Source organism: Rhinopithecus bieti, unplaced genomic scaffold (genome assembly GCF_001698545.2).
Source record: "Rhinopithecus bieti isolate Rb0 unplaced genomic scaffold, ASM169854v2 scaffold_1017, whole genome shotgun sequence".
NCBI classification, from domain to species: Eukaryota; Metazoa; Chordata; class Mammalia; order Primates; family Cercopithecidae; genus Rhinopithecus; species Rhinopithecus bieti.
In genome coordinates this window covers 3,706,921-3,723,030 of record NW_016803657.1, presented here as the reverse complement: position 1 = coordinate 3,723,030, position 16,110 = coordinate 3,706,921, and the positions used below count along the sequence as shown (strand labels likewise).

The 16,110-nt window shown below is 54.7% G+C and overlaps 1 protein-coding gene across 7 annotated transcripts in view; it reads left to right on the top strand.

Annotated features, from left to right (window-relative positions):
* The window catches only part of MAD1L1 (mitotic arrest deficient 1 like 1), a 425,376-nt gene that overhangs the window by 209,879 nt on the left and 199,387 nt on the right, over positions 1-16,110 (top strand). For all 7 annotated transcript variants that reach the window (XM_017894422.1, XM_017894431.1, XM_017894439.1 and 4 more), the window contains one exon: positions 11,426-11,566. In XM_017894422.1, coding sequence (XP_017749911.1) covers positions 11,426-11,566 — 141 coding nt within the window. The remainder of the gene's footprint in view (positions 1-11,425; positions 11,567-16,110) is intronic.

Here is a 16,110-nt window from a genome sequence, read left to right as displayed (position 1 = left end):
CCATGCCCAGCTAATTTTTTGTGTGTATTTTTATTGGAGACGGGGTTTCACTGTGTTCGCCAGGATGGTCTCAATCTCCTGACCTTGTGATCCACCTGTCTCGGCCTCCCAAAGTGCTGGGATTACAGGCCTGAGCCCCCGCGCCCGGCCATATGCTTTTTTGTAATTTTAGTGGCTATGTTGGTGGTTATAAGATAGACTGTAATTATTTACTTACCAAAATCTAATAAAAGTAATACTTCTTTTCCTTCTAGACAGTTCAAGCCTGTTAAAATCCTTTCTTCTGTTTCCATTTTCTCCATTCATAGGCTATTGGTGTAAAGTACTTGATTCATACACTTATGTGTTTGAAAATATAACGTTTTTATATATTCATTTATATGGACATATTTCTAACCCTTTTTATTCCTCTATATTGCCACCTGTATCTCTAAGCACCCATCTGTGATCATTTTTCCTCTGTCTGCAAAATACCCCTTGTTTCCTTTGATACAGATTTCATGCTGAGGAATTACCTGATTTTCTTGGGGGGGAAGAACATGTTTAATTCACTTTTATTTTTGAAGAACAGTTTTGCTAGGTATAAAATCATAGGTTATCAATGCCTGTCCCACCTGCTAGCCTACAACCCTTTGAACCTATCATACCACTGTCGTTTGATTCCCATTGGTTCTGCTCAGAAATGAGCTGTCAGTCTCACTGTTGCTTCTTTTAAGTTAATCTGTCTTCTTCTCTTCTCCTCTTCCCTAGCTCTTTTGATTGTTGTCTTTTTGGCAGGAGAAGTGTTGTTGAAATGTTCCCCTAGATCTATAATTTTTTAATTAATAAAGTTTGTTTTCCAGAGAGTTTAAGGTTTACAGAAAAACTGGCAGCATAGAGCTCTCATGATTCCTTCAACAGCACAGTTTTGTCTGTTATTGAAGTCTTACATTACTGCGGTACATTTGTTACAGTTCATGAACCAGTACTGACATATTATTTTTAACTAAAGCCCATAGTTTACATTAAAGTTTACTCTTTGTATGGTATGTATCTTTCTATGGATTTTGATAAGTTCCTAATGTTATGTTTCGCTTCTGTTCTCTGGAAGAGATTTTGGAAAATTGTATCATTTCTCATTGAAGTAGTTGGTGGAATTCATCAGTGAAGCCATCTAGTCTGGTGCTTTCCTTTTTGGGAGGTTATTGATGATCAATTTGGTTTCTTTCACAGATACAGCCTGTTTTTTTCTGGCTGAACACAGGGCTAGGGTTGTCCCCAAAGTGACTGTAGGCGTTCCCACAAGGGACAGCCACAAACCCGCCTGAGATGGGGCTGGCTGGGATTCCAGAGAGAGAAGCACTAAACACTGAGCGGTCATTCAAAGCGTTTATTGGGGAACTTGCTTACAGAGGGGCAGCAGCTTCCTGTGACCACAGCGAGACCTGAGTATGTCTCCAGGGAGCGGCTGCTCTGTGGAGTTTATGTGGGAGTTGCAGGAAATGATAGCAACATGCTGGTCTTTCTGTGTTTCAGGCAATGATGGGTTGCTCACGCCCACAGGGGAAGTATGCAGCTGTCTGGCTCACGTGCTGGTGAAGCCCCTCTGTGTGTCTCAGTCAGGAACGAGAAAGCGAACTGGGGGTGGGTGGGCCCCTAGAAAGACCGATTCAGGTGATGTCTTCCTCCTCATGTGAGTTTTGGTGGTTTGTGTCTTTCAAGGAATTGGTCCATTTCATCTAAGTTATCAAATTTCTGGGCATAGACTTGTTCATAATGTTTCTTTATTACCCTTTAGATGTCTGTAGGATTAGTAGTGATGGCTTCTCTTTCACTTCTGATGTTAATAATTTGTGTCTTCCCTTTTTTTTAAAATGTTGGTTAACCTGGCTACAGATTTATCAATTTTAAAGACCAGCTTTTTTGTTTTGTTGGTTTTTCTCTATGGAGTTCCTGTTTTCAGCTTCATTGTTTTTTGTTGTAATTTTTATTATTTCTTTTCTTTTTTTTTTTTTTTTTTGAGATGGAGTCTTGCTCTGTCGCCCAGGCTAGAGTTCAGTGGTGCGATCTTAGCCCACTGCAACCTCCACCTCCCAGGTTCAAGTGATTCTCCTGCTTCAGCCTTCCGAGTAGCTGGGATAGCGGGTGCACGCCACCACACCCAGCTAATTTTTGTATTTTTGGTAGAGATGGGGTTTAACCATGTTGGCCAGGCTGGTCTCAAACTCCTGACCTCGTGATCCGCCCACCTTGGCCTCCCAAAGTGCTAGAATTACAGGCGTGAGCCACCCGCCTGGCCAATTTTTATTTTTTCTTCTTACCTTAGGCTTACATTGTTCTTCTTTTTGGTTTCCTAATGGGAAGTTAGATGATGGATTTTAGATCTTTCTTTTTTTCTAACATTTACATTCAATGCTATAAATTTTCCTCTAAGGATGGCTTTTGTTTCATCTTACAATTTTGATAGGTTGTATTTTCATTTTCTTGTTCAAACTATTCTTTTTTTTTTTTTGAGACGGAGTCTCGCTTTGTCGCCCAGGCTGGAGTGCAGTGGCTGGATCTCAGCTCACTGCAAGCTCCGCCTCCCGGGTTTACGCCATTCTCCTGCCTCAGCCTCCCAAGTAGCTGGGACTACAGGCGCCCGCCACCTCACCCGGCTAGTTTTTTTGTATTTTTTTTTAGTAGAGACGGGGTTTCACCATGTTAGCCAGGATGGTCTCGATCTCCTGACCTCGTGATCCGCCTGTCTCGGCCTCCCAAAGTGCTGGGATTACAGGCTTGAGCCACCACGCCCGGCCTATTCTTTTTAATTTCTTTAGGTGTGTTTTATGGCCCAAATGTGGTCTGTCTAGGTAAATTTTCCGCGTGAGTTTGAGAGGAATGTGTATTCTGCTGCTGATGAAGTATTCTGTCATTGTCAATTAGACCCGGTTGATTGATGATGCTGTTGAGTTCCGCTGTGTCCTTACTGATTTTCTGCCTGCGGGGTCTGTCCGTTTCTGATAAGAGGGTGTTGAAGCCTCCAGCTGTAACAGTGAACGGAGCTGTTTCTCCCTGTAGTTCTGCCAGGTTTTTCCTTGCGTGTTTTGACACACTGTTGTTAAGTACATGCGTGTTAAGGGTGGGCATGTCTCCTTGGAGAAATGATCTTTTTATCCATATGGAGTGCCATTTTTCATGCCCGATAGTTTCCTTGTTCTGCCTGAGATTGATCAAGCTGCTCCACCGTTCTTTTGTGTGGGCTTAGTGTGGTACAACTTTCTTCCTTTCCTTTCAAAGTGTGTTTATATTTTAAGTGGGTTCCTTATTGACAGCATATAATTGGGTCTTGTTTTTTTAATCTATCTTGACAGTCTTTTAATTGGTGTGTTTAGATCATTCACATTCAAAATGATCATTGATACAGTTTATTTAATACCTGCCATGTTTGTTACTCTTTTTTATTGGGGCACTTGTTCTTTCTTTTTTAAAAATCTTCTCTTCTTTATCTGCTTTGTTTGGTTTTAACTGGGCATGTTATATGATTTAATTTTTTAATTCTGTTAGCACAGAATTATTCTTTTTTTTTTTTTTTTTTCTGAGATGGAGTTTTGCTCTTTTGCCCAGGCTGAATTGCAGTGATGTGATCTTGCACCACACCCAGCTGATTTTTGTATTTTTAGTAGAGACAGGGTCTCGCCATGTTGGCCAGGCTGGTCTTGAACTCCTGACCTCAGGTGATCCACCTGCCTCAGCCTCCCGAAGTGCTGGGATTACAGGCATGAGCCAAGTACAGAATTACCCTAGAGTTTGCAGCATACATTTAGCACGAATCTAGGCCCATGGTCAGATGGCCTTTGACCGGGTCACAGGCAGTGTGGGCGCCTCCCACAGAGCACGCCCGTTCCCCTCGCCTCCCGTGCCACCTGCTGCCTCATTTCACCTATCCCTGCGCCATCGTCAGCCAACACATTGCTGCTCTTATACTTTAAACAGTTGTCCATTAGATGAACAAGACTAAGGAAAGTAAGCTAGGCTCAGCGGCCCACACCTGCAGTCCCAGCAACTTGGGAGGCTGAGGTGGGAGGATCACTTGAGCCCGAGAGGCAGAGGTTGCAGTGAGCTATGATCACACCACTGCACTCCAGCCTGGGCAACAGAGTGAGACTTTGTCTCAAAAAAAAATGATAAAATAGATTTTGTTTTTCCTTTATTTGTTACTTCTCTGCTCTATCTTTCCACATAGATCTGCGCTTCTGATCTCTCACTGGCTTCTCTGGAGGATCCACCTTACACTGCTTACAGGGGCCAGAGCTGCCAATGACAAATCTCCCCCAGTTTTTGTCTAAGAGAGTGTTTTTTGTTTGTTTGTTTGTTTGTTTGTTTGAGACAGAGTCTCGCTGTGTTGCCCAGGCTGGAGTGCAGTGGTGCGATATTGGCTCACTGCAGCCTCCGCTTCCTGGGTTCAAGCGATTCTCCTGCCTCAGCCTCCCAAGTAGCTGGGATTACAGGCACCCATTACCAAGCCCAGCTAATTACTGTACTTTCAGTAGAGACGAGGTTTTGCCACATTGTCCAGGATGGTCTCAGACTCCTCTGACGCCAGACCATCTGCCTGCCTCGGCCTCCCAAAGTGCTGAGATTACAAGCGTGAGCCACTGTGCCCCGCTGAGAGTTTTTCTTTCTCCTTTCCTTACGGAAGATCATCTTGCTGGATGCAGAATTCCAGGCTGGTGCTGTTTTGTTTCAATACTTGGATACCTCCGTCCCCTGTCTGCTGCTTGAGTGGCTTCGGTCGGGAGGTCTGATCCGTTTCTTACTCTCTTGGTTGGTAATGTAGGGCTCCCTCTGCTCAGAGTGTCTCATTTTCTGCAGTTGGATATGATATGGCTAAGTGTGAAGTTTTTGGTATTTTTCCTGCTTGATGTTCTCTGAGCTTCCTGGATCTGGGATTTAGTTTTGACAAATCTCGGCCATTATCACGGCAGATACTTCCTGTGTTCTCTCCTCGCCTGGTTTTCCTGTTGTGAGTAGGTTCCACCTTCACGGTCATCCCACTGTTCTTAGATCGCCTCTTCTTTTGTTTTCATTGCTTTCTCCTCGGTGCATTTTAGTATGGGAAGTTTCTGTGGACCTGTTTTTACATTTCCTCATTTATGCTCTCATCTTTATTTTTATTCCTATACTTTCTGCGTATGTTGTTTTATTTTTTTCATTTTTTATGTTGGTTACTTAGCTTGCTACTTTCAGTTTTAGTCTTTCTACTCTAAGCATTAAATTAATACATTTTCTTCTAAATTCTTCATTCTTGAGATTGTGCCACTGCACTGTAGCCTAGATGACAGAGCAAGACCTTGTCTTAAAAAAAAAAAAAGATATTCTTTTTACTTAGGCTGTCATCTCAGATGAAGTTTCTCCTGTCTTGCACATGTTTCTAACCAGAGCCTGAAGTCTGTCCGATGTTTCCTTTCCTTTGTCTCTGCCCGCAGCCACCGGGTCAGCCTCCCTCCCAGGAGGCCCCTAGACTCCAGGTACCTGGGCAGCCCAGGCAGGTGAGAGAGGACCCCAGGGAACTGGCTTTGCTCTCGCTGAGGCGGGGTCCTCATGGTGTTCTGCTCTAGCTTGTTCCCATGATGTCAGGGCCAGGCGTCCCCCTGCGGCTCGGTCTCACAGCTGCCCTGTGCTCATGGCGTGCTGGCCTCTGAAGGCTGCTGGGAACTGCAGGGTTAGAGCTGCAGGAGGGTGAGGGTGGGGCCGCATGCTGCCGGGTCCAGGTCTGGGTGCCTGCCTTGATGGGAGTGCCAGGGTCACGTTGGGGCTGTGGATAGCAATCTCGGGCCTCATGAGTTCCTCTTTCCAGCTGCCCAAAGCGGGGATTAGTGCCCCCAGTCATGAAGAGCTACTTCCAGTGGTCTCACTAGTGAGACTGTCCATGGCGCTGCTTCCCTGGGCTGGGCGCTGACCCCATGACTGCAGGGCTGCAGCCTGGGCGGCTCCCCTGTTTGCAGCACCGGCCGGGGCTCTGCCCCTCCGTGGTCTCAGCGGCAGGGCAGACACAACAGCTCGCGGCCACTGAGTCCTCCTCCCTCAGCCCCGTGCCTGCCTGGCAGTTTTGAAGATCAAATGAGGTAACGTGTGCTTAAGTCATATGTAGCATTGGCATGCTGTGCTGATGTCACCAATTAAAATCTGCCTAAGTGAATCATAATTGAAAACAGTCAGTTGTCAGAAAAAAAACCTTGTTCAGGGGCAGCAGGCCCAGGAAAGAGAAGCGCGGGACAGACAGGAGACAAAGCGTTCTGGGGTTGGTTGGGGGCGGCCAGGGCATCCGGCCCGGGAGCAGGTGTAGGCCGAGCACAGGGATGCCGCCTCCTGTGCACTCAGCACCGTGTCAAGGCGTGGCCTTGCGTGGGGGGTGGCAAGGCGTGGCCTTGCGTGGGGGGTGGCCGGGGCTGGGCCAGCCAGCTCGACCCTCACCCCCAACCTCTGTGGCCGCAGGTGACCCTCCCTGCTGCCCTTCCTATTGACGAGTGCTGTTTCCATGTACTTATTAATCCTGGTGCACCTTTTAAGCACCCTTTGGGGTAGTCATGTCCCCATTTTGTATAAGCAGGGTGGGTTCAGAGAGGTTAGGTCCCTTGTCCAAGGGCACACAGCTGGTCTGTGTGAGATTGGAGCTCAGGACCATCTGACCAGCGTGGGTCCCTTGAGGCGCTTGTTACTGCCACTTGCGCCTGTCATCATGTTCTCAGTGGACCCCACAGATGCCGGAGTCCTGCTCATTTGGGAAATGACTAGCCAGGATGAGGGGTTCAGAGAGAGGTCTCCTGCCTCTCCCAGCCTCCCTCCCACCAGGGCCTTCTCCTGGTCTGGGGCGATCTTGCTGCTGGAGTCACAGCAGACCTGTCCAGGCTGGTGACTGGGGGTCTGGGGAAAGAGTGGGCAGAAGACTTTGGGGAGGCGGGCGGCAGCGAGGAGGACTCTGGGGAGGCGGGCGGCAGCGAGGAGAGGATGCTGGTGTCGGTGGGCAGAGCCGCGTCTGCAGCACGCATTCCCGCCTGAATCTATTCAGTTTCTTGTGGTGACTCCATGCGTCAGGAGAGGTAATTAGAACAGGACTTTTCAGCTGTTTATGATCATACATTTCCTTTTCTAAAAAAAGAAGTTGTGGAGTGACTAAGAGTTGGGTGGAGGTGGCTGAGCTGAGGTGGGATGGGCTTGGGAAGAGGCCCTGCAGAGAATGTCGCATGTGCAGAGCACTCTTGGAGCCCTTGCAGAACAGCCTCGGCCTTGGGCTAGAGGGGGCGGAGGGAGGGAGGCAGGCCCCACAGCGCTGGCCGTGGAGGCCGGGTGGGAGTGGGCGGCGGAGGCTGGGTGAGGGAGGAAGAAGATGGGTGAGGGGCTGCTGCTTCATTGGAGGGGCCACGAGGTACTCATCTCAGCTCTGGGCTTCTCTGGAAAGTGGGGGTTGGTTCAGGGGTTCTGAAGAGGGGTCTGTGCGTGTGAAGCCGCCTGTCTGCCTCTCACAGCCCCTTCAGGCTGCCGCTGACTCCCAGGGGGGAAGCCCTCTGTGCCCATGGCGTGGGCTTAGGCAGTGCTGGGCGCCTGCCTCACCAGGCGTGGCCATGGCCAGAGGCTGTCTCCTTTGTGCAGGCGATGCCTGCCCCGCCTGCCTGCTCTCCTGGTCCTCTTTCATGAGCAGGTGCAGTCATAGTGGAAGAACTAGGTGGACGGCAGTGAGGACATCAGTGACGACCGTGGCTGCCGTGCATTCATAGCCCGTGTATGCAGGTTCTGTGTGCCTGGTTTTCTGTGCCGTGCTGCATTTGAACTTCACAGTGAGCCTGAGGTGCTCTCTGCCCTCTCCTTTATGGTTGAGTGTCCTGAGACTCAGAGAGGCTCATTATTTTTCCCAAGGTCACACAGCTAGTTAGTGTCCTGGTAGGATGTGGGCTGTGTTGGGTGTGTGTGTTGGGTTTGACTTGGGAGCTGGCCTGGGGATGCACACCTCAAGTGACCGCTGCTTGGGGGCCACGGGGCTGGTCTCTGCCCCCTGCGGTGCCTCCATCCGCTTCCCCCCCGCCCGCAGCACCTCCAACAGGGCTGACCTCCTGCAGTCTCCCGCTCCTGCAGGTGCTCTTGCCACGGGCAGCCCTGGTTTCTGTCTCGGCTTCCTGGCCTCGCTGCTCTGCTCTCCCCTGCCCTTCCCAAGCCCAGGCCCAAGGCTGTGCCCTGGGTTTCTTCCTCCAAGGGCACTGGGCCCTGTTCTGCCCACTGTCTTAGCCCCTGCTGCCCAGGTGCCCTGCCCCCACTGTCTTAGTCCCCGCTGCCCAGGTGCCCTGCCCCCGCTGTGGCGTTCTCAGCCTCTTTGGGGATCTGTCATCCTGTGGGAATCGTCGGTGTGCTTGGGGCCTGTACTCAAAAGCTCCGTGGTAATTAGCGCGCTGGAGCACCCGCTGATGAGGGGATGAGCTTCATTATCTCTGTCGCTCTTTTCGCAAGGGTCCTCTGGGCACCTACTCACGCGGTTCCCTCTGATTGGAGTGCCCTTCCCCACCGCCGCCTCCCAGGGCGCCCAGATCCTTCCTGCAGCCTCCCTGGGTGAGCAGCCCTATAATCCAGGCCAGGGCGGAGCCGCCCTCTACTGACACTCCTCCCGGCCCCTGTCGGCCGGTGTATCCAGGGTGCCGAGGCCCCGTCCTCAGCTGACTTCTGCCGGGTGATGCCGACTGCTCACATTCTCTTCATGTGGCCATTTGTTGCATGATGAGCACATTCTATTCCTTAGAACCAGGACATCTCTGTACCCAAGGAGGAGCAGCCTGTGGACAGTGTAACTCTGCTGGGTGCTTCTTGAATGAGTCTGGGAGGCCCTGTCAGCACCACCAGCCTCCTGTTTGTTCAGCAGTTAATCACCACATTTGTTGAGGTGGAAATGAAGCAGACTTGCCCACAAGTGGAGTCAGCTGTTAAAAAGCCATAGCAAGTCACCCACACCATGCCTGCTCTTTCACTCCCGGTGACAAAACAGTTTCTTGGAAGGGTACAAGCAACAAACTTTCTAATACTTTTCTCTGTGCCAGCCAGTGCTAGCCTGGAGTTATGCTGGAGAGAGCCGTCATGAGGGGAAGCTCTCGGAGATTTACCGATCAATAAAGGAGACGATTACAGCTTGTTTACCAAGGGAAGTCCCCCGCCCTGGCCTTGCGCCGGCATCTGCACGTTGATACTGACAACTCCGGTAACTGGCTTGAAACGATAAAAGTCAATGGGAAGATATAGGATTTCAATAAGATTATGACATGCGATAAACCTCCCTGTGCAAACAAATTTTCCACAGATATGTGACCTGTTCCAGTTGGATTTGTAACTTTAATTTCTCACTTATTGAATTTTGAATTTTTTGTCATCAACTAATTATGGAGTCCACACCAGGGTGGCACCTGTGTCCCCGGCTCAGGAGATGGCAGGAGAGCCCCAGATGTGGCGGCCTGAGCTCCGGGGGCTTCTGAGAGAGCGGGCCGGGGTTTCCTCAGCCCCTGCAGCCTCGCCCTCTTCACCTCTGGGGGATGGACAGAGGGCCTGGCAGGGGCTCAGGCAGTCCTCAGTACTGGGGAGCACTGGGTCGGTCTCTCCTGGGAGCAGGACAGGGCCTGGGCAGGGGCTCAGCTTGTGTATGTGCAGACTCAGGAGGCGGCATGGAAAGGACCCTGGTAGTTTTGTGGACTCCGTTTCTGGATAGGGGTCTTGCTCCCCAGGCTGCCTGATTGAGCCAGTCTCTATCAGGGCCATGAATTTGCCTTTTCAGCCAGTACTGGTGGGGGCAGTCCCCACAGCTCCCCTGCCCTCACCTGGTGGGGAGCACGCTGGTCGTGACACAGTGTGGTGGTGCGGGGCTGGGCTGGAGCATTGGCCCTTTGCCCAGCATGTGTGTTGGGAAGGGGCATGGGCCAGTGGAGACCATTTGCCGGGTTTGTGAGGTTCTTGCTCTCGCTTTCTGAGCACCGGTTGTTTCCAGGGCAGCTGGCTGGACAGTTCATTCCTGATAGCATCAGTCTTCACGGCTGCCCTGTTTCCCATCTTGTCAACGAAGGAACTGAGACTAGGGGAGGGAGCTTGAATAGCTGGCCTCAGGACAGAGCTAGGGCTTGAACCTGCATCTTGTAGCTACCTGTCTGCTTCTTCCTGGGCTCTGCTACCCCAGCATCCTCTCTCAAGAATGGGGCAGAGCCCCAGCAGAGGCTACTGAGGGCATCAGTTAGATGTCCCTGGGGCACCTGTTAGAAGGGCAGATTCCCAGGCCTGCCTGTGAAGATCTGGAAGCTGCCCTCCAGCACATCTGGGTGTCTGAAGGACTGGCTCCCTGATCATGTGGGCTCCCGCAGGGCAGGCAGGCGGGAGGAGGTCCCCAGCCTGCGCCTGGAATCTGCTCCATCCAGACTCAGCTTCTGAGGCCATAAGGGTCTGGGGACCATGGTTGAGGCCCGCGCCTGGGGCAGGGAGTGCAGGCAGCAGTAGGCCAGAGGGAAGACCACGCTTCCCCACAGTGGCATGTCCTTTGTGGGGACTGTCTTAGCAGCACAGTTCGCAACCCATGGGCTCCCGCAGGGTCCGGAGGCAGCACACGGCTCCCGGGGCCCCTGATTGGCTGACCCTCACTGTCAGCGTGTCAGGCAGGACACAACTGAGCAGGGATTTCTGCCCGGCTCAGAATCAGCCCTGACACTGTAGTCAGTGCCATCCCAGGAAGCTGAGGTCTGCTGGACCTGGCTGCTGTGTGGGGACCTGCATGCAGCCTCAGACATCCCGGGAGCTCTGTGGGAAGATAAGGAGCTCGCAAGCCCAGATCTGAAAAGTGAGGACTCGGCCTTCCCGAGAGCCCTGGGTGGTTGGATGAGCGATGGGTTGCCCATCCCATTGGAACAGGCAGCTTTCTGGTGCACACTGTATCTCCTCCCTCGGCAGGTCCGGGCAGAGGTCCCAGGAAGAGGAGGACTCACCCAGCTCTGGGCCTGCGCACTGTCGTTCCCCTGGGCCCAGTGTCACTGGGACTTAGAGGAGTCATGCAGACCCAACAGAACAGGCTGGAGTGGGGAACCTGGGCTTCTGCCCACTGTGCACCCTCGCCCTGCGTGTGCTGTGTCCACAGGGGCAGAGGCCGCTGCTCCCAGCACACCCCGTAGCCGTACTGCTGGTACAAGGTGGAGCCCATGCCCGCCGCAGTAAAGGTCTGACATGGTCAGAGCGGGAGCCGGGGCGAAGCTGGGGCTGCTGGCATTTACTGGGTCTGGGGGCGCCAAGCTCTGGGGCCCTCTTCACCTTGGTGGGTGGGCTCTGGGTGCTGGCCTGGGTCCTCACGAGGGAGCCTCCCACGTGACGCAGCTCTCGTGGGGCCTTCCCTGAGCCGTCTCCATCATTACCTCATCCCCCGCCCCGGGTCCTGACCAGCTGCCCTCTATGTCCACAGGAGCGGGACGGCATGCGGGCCATCCTGGGGTCCTACGACAGCGAGCTGACCCCGGCCGAGTACTCGCCCCAGCTGACACGGCGCATGCGGGAGGCAGAAGATATGGTGCAGAAGGTGCACAGCCACAGCGCTGAGATGGAGGTGCGGGGCCGTGGGCGTGGGGCTCATGTTGCCAGGTGGGCCTTCCCCTTGGTGGGCCTTCTCCCTGGTGGGCCTTGGCAGAGCCTGGGGGGGTTGGAGGTCTGGTTGCCGCTTTCCTAGTTGCCGGCTGGCAGCCGTCCATCGGGGAGGGGGTCCACGGGCTGCTTCCTCTGCACGTGGATCCATGTTAATTCTCATGATGGCACCTGCAGCGTCCTCAGCTGTCAGAGTGTCCCAGGTGGCCCCAGCCTGCAGGCAGATGACACACGGACAGTGCCCCTTGGACGAGTTGGGACCCCCTTATGATGCCTGTCAAAGGGGCACTCAAGGTCCTTCCCCTGTGTGGGGCATCTGCTGAGGAGACCTGGTCTCCAGGTGCTCAGAGTTGTTGCCCGGGCTCCGGTCCCCACTGCTGGGGTGGCTCTGCTGGGGCCTGACAGGCAGGGCATGAGGCCCAGGGCTGCCCAGCTCGCTGCGAAACTGGGAGAGGTGTTCCTCCTTCCTGCAGCCTCCAGCCTGCATCCCTCTCCTGGCTCCAGGGTCCTCCCAAGAGAGGTGGCCTCAGCCTTGGCTTCTGCCTTTTCCCTGCCCAGTGGGCCACCGTGACACTCTTCCCTTGTCCAGCTCTGAGCAGCTCTCACCTGTGCAGTGGGAGGAAGGAGCTGGGGATCGTAGGGCCTGGGCGGAGACCATGTCCACACTCCCTGTCCACACTCCCCAGGCCAGGGGCTCCCAGCACACCATTCCCAGCCTAGAGCTTGAAGGGCCCGTGTTCTCCTCTCGAGGTTTGCACCACTTCTTCTTGAGCACAGCACAGCCCCACCTGGGTGTGGTGGGATACGTGCCAGGGTCTTCTGGCCTCATTGGCACACACCGCCGCCGGGTGCCTTGCTGTTCAGCTCTGCCTGGCCCTTTACCTGGCTACTCAGTCTCACTGTCACCATATCCTGCGGAGTGGGTGTTGTTGTGACCTGAATTTTGCTCACGAGAAAACCCAGGCCCGGGGCGGTCAAAGGACATGCCCAGGTCACCGAGCTGGCGTGTGACGCCGCCATGCCACGTCTCGGAGGGCCTGGGCCTGCAGTGTCTGTGGGCACAGCCGAGCTCTGTGAGCTCATTGATCTCAGGGCTCATTGTGTCTGGGCTGGGCCTTGGTGGCGGAGACTGCGGTGAGATGGAGATGCAGACGAGGGCGTCGGTGTGGCCTGTCGCCCTGTCGTAGGCCGCTGTGTCCGTTCCTCATTCATCCAGTGACCAGCTGTAAGATGACCTGGGTCCACCAGTGGGAGAGCCAGACTCACAGGCGTGACCACAGCCACCTTCCGGCCAGGATGCCGAGCACACACAGCAGGCCGGGCCCTGTGTCAGGGAATGTCCGACAGAGCCTCTGGACCCTGGAGCTGAGCTGCTGGGTGGGGGAGACATTTAATGAACAAACGTAATTCACGTAGGATGTTAGGAGGAGCTGAGTTTCTGGAGAAAGGATTGTAATGGAGGGTCTCGGGGAGCCGCGCTGCATGGCCGTCCCAGCGGCTGATCAGGGAAGATGGGAGGAGGAGGTCGTCAAACTGCATCTAGAGAGTTGCTTGGCAGATGGTTCAGTGGTTTAGAGGGGGCGCGGGCACAGAGGCTCAGGCACTGGGGATGGTGTGTGGCGAGAATGCCAGGTCCAGGCCTGGGGCCCACATGCACCCCCTACCCCTTGCTCACATGGAGGCCGCACCAAAGGGCCCTGGGACTATGCTGTGTCCCCACCTATGTCCACCACCTATGGTGGTGAACCCTCACCACCACACTTGGCGAGAGTGAACCGTGGGCCTGGGACCACCCTCAGGCACTGGGGTTTCAGGAGAATCAGGCATGTGGAGTGTTGGGCCCAGCAAGCCGGAGCAGGGTTGGACTCTACCAGCACTGACTAGTCCTCACTGCAGGAGTTCACATGGCTGGTCCTCCCCTGAACCCTCACAGCCCCCTCTGCCCATCCCCCGGGTGCCTCCAGAAGCACGCCAGCACCCACAGACTTCCCCCCAGGACCCCGCCGCACTGGCCCGTGTCTGTGTTGATGCAGATAGCCATGGTCTCGGCTGCTGGCACAGATCCCAGAGAGGTCTTCTGGGCCCGTGGCTGCTCTCTGAGCCTGTGCAGGTGCCACTGCTCTCTGGGGTCTGTGGAGCAGCCACCACCACATCCTGCATGACAGCATGACCTGATGCCTTGCCTCATCAGAGAGGGCACTTCCGCGTCAGCCCTCTCCTCCCAGGAGCCTGGGAGAGGCGTCCTCGCCCTTCCGCCGCAGCGGGACCAGGTCACCCGTGGAGCCTCTGCCCTGCCTTTCCCTGAAGCGACAGTCGGGCGGGAGGCTGGGGGTGCTGGCAGCTCCTGGGCTGGGTTCCTGCCTTGGGGGAGCATCTGCTCTGGGACCCCCAGCTCTTGTCCCTCCCCATGGAGGTGGTGCAAGTTTGGGAGAACGTGGCCCCAACTCTGGGAACTAAGCACGTTTGCAAGGTGAAGGTGGGGGCCCGGCAGGAGCGCCGTGCTCCAGGGAAGGTTGGGGCGCGGCTACACATGAAGTGTGGCAATGGTGGCTGCGCCCTCTGTGCACAGGGAGCCCCTGGGGCAGGGACGCCAGCCCAAGCCAGGGATGTCCCCGTGGAGGGCCAAGGGGCTGCTCTGGAGACCCTGTCCATGCCGCCTGTTTCTGGCTGTTGGTTTCTGTGAGGGTCCCATCTCCTCTTCTCCCCATGGTCGGGGTGGGGGGGCCGCCATCCCCCCAGCTGAGGAGAGCTCCTGACCCCGCGTGGCTCAGGTGCTTCCCCCAGCCCCCCGCCTCCCACTCTCCCTGCTGTCTCCACCTGGTTTTTCTTTTCGTTTCCCGTCTCCTTTTCCCTTGGTTTTCTTTCTGTCCTCTGCACATCTGTCTGATAGTTCCTGTCTCCATCTTTCCCTCTCCCTTGGCCTCTGTTCACCTCTCTGTCCCCTGACACGCTCCTATGTCCTCTGACTTCAGGCCCCGCAAGCCTTCCCTGAAAGCTTGCCCAGCACTGGGCGTGCCCCTGGGGAAGGCGCCTCTCGGGGCAGGTGAGGATCTGCTACCTGACGGCCAGGTGGGCTTGGGATAGTCGCTGGCGGGAGGACGCGGCATCACTCTGAGCATGGTTCCCTTCCACCCACCTGTTAGCTAAGCCGGACACCAGTCCGTCCCCATCTGCTCAACCAGACACACCAGTCCGTCCCCATCTGCTCAGCCGGACACACCAGTCCGTCCCCATCTGCTCAGCCGGACACACCAGTCCGTCCCCATCTGCTCAGTCGGACACACCAGTCCGTCCCCATCTGCTCAGTCGGACACCAGTCCGTTTTCATCTGGACCGTGTTTTCATTCCAGCAGAGACCTTGCAGGAAAACAGAGTGTTGAGTTGGGAGAACCCCAGACCCGTCTGGTGAAGTTTTGCCATCTTGCACGGTGTTATTTATTCCATTTAATAAAGTGGCTGTAGGAGCTGGTAGCGGGTGTCAGGAGTCCTCTGTGGACGGAGCTGTAAATACGCAGCGCACGCCACCTTGATTCAACACATCGGCCTGATTTGTGTTTCCGATTTATTTCATTAAAACGGATTACTGCACTGCTGGCCGTGTGGAGGTGTGTGGAGAATCCCCGTTTCAGGTTGCAGTGACTCTGAAGTGGATCCTGACAATTTAGGGGGAAGTGGCCATCATGGTATTTCCGACTTCCCTTCCTCCCTGTGGCCTCCCAGAGAGGCTCGGGCAGCTCTGCAGTGCTGTCATTTGGCTGCCGCGGGTGGTTTGGCTCCAGGAGGGCCACGGAGAGCCTGGTCTTCAGGGCCTCGGGCTGTTTACCAGGCCCGATACTTGTGAGTGTATTGATTATTGATGTTCTGATTCCCGCACCGAAAGAACGTGACATGACTGTACTGTACAAAGCAGAGATAAAGCCAGAAAAAAAAAAAAACTTGAAACAGTTAAAAATCACGCAGTGTACTTAAGAAGAGCGGACCAAGGGGTTTATGGAAATCGCCCTGGAGTCTGGGCTGTGGGAGCCTCTGCTGTGTGGCCGCAGGTCCTTAGTGGGAATCGTGAGGTGCTGGCTCCACTCCCAGAACGGGGCGTCTGTGCAGTACAGAGCTGCGCTAATCCGGGCTCTCTGTGACATGCCGGTGCCACCCCAGACAGCACACTGAGCACCACTGCCCTGCACAGGAGCCGACCTTGCTGTGCGTGAGGAATAAGCCCAGGGCAGGCTCTGTCCTCTCCACCACGGGAGGACCTGCTGCCACCCTCAGAGCATCCCCCAGGGCGAGCGTCCACCCCATAGCCTGGTCCCTGACAGTGCGCTGCCTGCCTGTTGTGCTCTGTGGCCGGCGCTGGGCTCACAGTCATCCTTAGGCCTCCACGCAAGGAGAGAGCTGCTGTGTACAGCCTCACCTGGAGGCAGGTGCTGGGGCTGTGGCCTGGGAAGCCCTGTGGGGACCCCGTGGTGTGCTGTCTCCTGCTTCTTCACATTGTGTCACAAGCCACAACCAGGA